We start from the raw sequence: 4,006 nt of genomic DNA, 5'->3' as shown, positions 1-4,006 counted from the left end.
ATTTCACATAACTAATAAAAATATCTCTTAAAATAACAATTTATTTAAAATAACTTATTAATAATTTTGAGTTTTTATTATAAAAGTTTGATTAATTTTATAACCGTAGTTCCCACGGGTTATAAACTAGTAAGTATATTTACAATTAATTTCATTTTAGATATAAATATTCAAATATTCTTTATTTTTTTTTTAATTTTTTATAAAAAGTAAAAGAATTCATTGATATAGCGTTTAAATGTAATTTGTTTACAGAACAATCCTGACTAAATTATATATCTAGAAAAAAAACCAACCACATTTTGCATTTGTTGTTATGCTTACACTTGGCACTTTTAACTTTAATATAATATGATCTAAAGAAGTGAGTCAATTAACAAAAAGTAAATAAATATTCTATATATATGTACACATTACAAGTCCAATCTTTACTTTCTTTGTTGACATTTTACACCCATAAATATATTTTTTATTTTGGTACTTTGATACTTTCTTTGCTTGACTCTTCAAATCAATAACTTAGTGAATACGTATTTCATTTCTGATTGAATTGTTTTGGACATAGTCTCGTTGGCACTTCAAGCGAAACTTTATACAAAGCTAATTCGTATATCACAAGATGATACAGCAAAAATCGATCTTCGTGTGATTTATTTAGCTTGTAAAAATGGTTCCAATGAATCAAATATTCTAGAAAAAAATTAACTTTGAAATGTGAAGATGATAAAACAATTGATTTGTAGTTAGTAGTTGCACCAAAACCCTTTTATAGTTGGACTAAATTGCACAAAACTTTTATTTTACTATCTACTCATAAGTCATAACCTAATCTCACTATTGTATAATTCACTATAAATACACCACCATTTTTTTGCAACAACAAACACACTTGTAAACACAAACACAATGGAAGTTAATAGCAACCCATTTTTCAACTTCATTTTCGTTGCTATTATCCTTACATTTGTTTCCATAACCAATGCAAATATATACCATGAGTTTAATGTACGTTTCCAAATCTTGTTTCTATTTTAAGTCTCCTTTTATGACACTAAGTAGCTTTTCATCTCCATGAAAACAACACAGTTTTTGAGAAAATAAATGTTTTTTTCATAAATTTATTGTTTTGCCAACTCGATATGTATTTTTTGGCTAACGGTTAGTTTTTTATTAATAGGTTCAAGAGCAATCGGTCACACGGCTATGCAAATCCCATACGATAATAACGGTTAACGGACAGTTTCCAGGGCCAACTTTGGAACTAAATAATGGAGATAATGTTATTGTTAAAGTCACAAACAAAGCTCGTTATAATGTCACAATTCATTGGTACTTTAGAGGTTTAAATTTATTTATTTTTTGAACAAAAAATGACAAGTGTTTGTTTTTTGCTATTTTGGGTGCTTTGTATATTAGGCATGGGCTAAGACACATGCAGAACCCATGGGCTGATGGACCAGAGATGGTGACTCAATGTCCAATCATGCCGGGTGGCTCATACACTTACAGGTTCTCCATCCAGGACCAAGAGGGCACGTTGTGGTGGCACGCTCATAGCCGATGGCTAAGAGCCACGGTTTATGGTGCGCTCGTTATTCGCCCTAAGTTGGGTGCTACATATCCTTTCCCTAAACCGAAACTAGAACTCCCTATTGTTTTAGGTACAAATACATATATGGAATGTTGTATCTTATGTGTCCCCTATCGACTAGACAAGTCATGTTCGATTCTAAATTTTTTGGAGTCTCTTATTTTTTCTTAAAGACTCTTTTGGGAGAAAATCAAGAACTCCATATATCTAACAATCACTTGTTCTAGTCGTCCAAATAATATAGAATCTTAATAGTTTCAATAATATTTCAATGATGGTTTGTCACAGGTGAATGGTGGAACCAAGATATCATCAGTGTTCTACAACAAGCATTGTTTAGTGGTGCGGCTCCTAACATTTCAGACGCACTCACTATCAATGGTCAACCCGGTGACCTTATCAAATGTTCTCAACAAGGTTTGTTTGTTTCTAGTAGTGAGAGCATGTTATTTTTTCCAAGTGTCCAAATAAAATGATGCATAAATAATGGTTAAAAAATATTTTTAAAATTGATATTTTTTTAAAGGGAACAATAACAAATCGTGCCATATTTACAAAAAACAAGGTCAGGAGGAACTCTCATTTCCCTCGACTATTTTTAGTAGGTGGTTATGTAGTAACTAGTAAACGAAAAAAAAACATTCCACGTGATTATGCAATGTCTTCATCAAAGAAACACCAATATAGTAAGAGATACAAAAAATATAATTCTGAAATTGCAAGAGATATTAATAGGATAATATTATAATAAACAAATACATGAAAGTAAGTTGCCCTTTTTTCTATTAACTTTCTAATACATAGAAATGATCTATACCAATGTAGGTACCATAAAATATTCTGTGAACTCGGGTGACACGATTCTTCTGAGAGTCATCAACGCTGCACTCAATCAACAACTCTTCTTCACAGTCGCAAACCACAAGCTAACCGTGGTTGCCACCGATGCAGTCTACACCAAACCATTCACCACCACCGTCATCATGGTCGGACCGGGTCAAACCACCGACGTCCTCCTGACCGCCAACCAAAAACCCGGCCGCTACTACATGGCAGCCCGAGCCTATGCCACCGCAAGAAATGCCCCATTCGACAACACCACCACCACCGCCATTTTACAGTACAAATCCGCCACATCACCACCAATCCTACCACGACTCCCCGCTTACAACGACACCAACACCGTCACCGCTTTTTCAAACCAAATAAAGAGCCCGGGGAAGACCGATGTCCCATTAAAAATAGATGAAAACTTGTTATTCGCGGTTGGATTTGGGTTTTTTAACTGTTCTCCGGGACCAAGGTGTCAAGGACCAAATAACACACGGTTTGCTGCTAGCATGAATAACGTGTCGTTTGTACTTCCTACACAAACTTCATTAATTCAAGCTTACACTAACAAGATTCCGAATGTGTATACGCCAGATTTTCCGGCGACACCTCCGGTGAAATTTGATTTCACCGGAAATGTTCCGCGAGGGCTGTGGCAGCCTGTTCGAGGGACAAAACTTTATAAATTGAAATATGGTGCTAATGTCCAAATAGTGTTGCAAGATACATCCATCTTCTCAACCGAAGATCATCCTATTCATCTACATGGGTACCATTTTTATGTTGTGGGACAAGGGTTTGGTAACTTTAATCCTTCTCGAGATACTTCTAGATTTAATTTGATTGATCCACCACAAAAGAACACCATTGATGTCCCTGTTGGTGGATGGGCTGCCATACGTTTCGTTGCCGATAATCCTGGTAAGTTGCATCAAGATTCTCATCTTGAATTAACTCTCTAATTCAATCGTTTTATAACTCAAAATCTTACGAGTAATCTAAAATTGTAATAAACAGGAGTATGGTTGATGCATTGTCATATTGATACTCATCTGGCTTGGGGTTTTGGAATGGCGTTCATTGTTGAAAATGGAGTTGAACCATCGCAAACACTACTGCCACCTCCGGTGGATCTTCCTCGTTGCTGAGATCCTCGCCACCAAATTCTATCTGATCATTGCATGAATGTCAGAATCTTTCTTCTTGTTTTGAGTTTAAGGAGTTTACGGTTTCTATTGTACGGATGTTTACTTGGTTTTCAAGATTTATGTTGATGAATTTTTGTTAATTAGTGTGTAGTCTCGAAAGATATATCATATATGTCTCCCTGTATGAGAGATTAGAGATATATGTCGATCGAATATCTGGTTTTATCGAACTATTTTTAAAATAAAAAAATTTATGTTCACAAATAGTAATCCATATATGTATGTCACAATCGGACTTATTATAAAATTATATATAATTTAAATATTAATTTAGATGAATTAGATTTTATATAATCAGTACTTTAATAAATAAACAATTATAAGATATATCCACATCATCATTTAAATCAACGAATTTAATGTCTGCAATGCATAT

At 34.0% G+C, this 4,006-nt stretch overlaps 1 protein-coding gene across 1 annotated transcript; it reads left to right on the top strand.

The window, feature by feature from the left end:
* Positions 1 to 884: 884 nt before the first annotated feature.
* On the top strand, positions 885 to 3,792 carry LOC111898359 (laccase-12). The gene is made up of 6 exons (XM_023894284.2): positions 885 to 1,005; positions 1,178 to 1,329; positions 1,417 to 1,661; positions 1,880 to 2,008; positions 2,417 to 3,343; positions 3,440 to 3,792. The coding sequence occupies exons 1-6, from the start codon at positions 907 to 909 to the stop codon at positions 3,568 to 3,570; spliced, it is 1,683 nt and encodes a 560-aa protein (XP_023750052.1). The 5' UTR covers positions 885 to 906; the 3' UTR covers positions 3,571 to 3,792.
* The last annotated feature ends 214 nt before the right edge of the window (positions 3,793 to 4,006 follow it).

The sequence above is a fragment of the Lactuca sativa genome, chromosome 5, assembly GCF_002870075.4.
Source record: "Lactuca sativa cultivar Salinas chromosome 5, Lsat_Salinas_v11, whole genome shotgun sequence".
Taxonomy (NCBI): Eukaryota; Viridiplantae; Streptophyta; class Magnoliopsida; order Asterales; family Asteraceae; genus Lactuca; species Lactuca sativa.
Note: the sequence above shows the minus strand (reverse complement) of the source record. Positions and strands in the feature narration are given on the sequence as shown.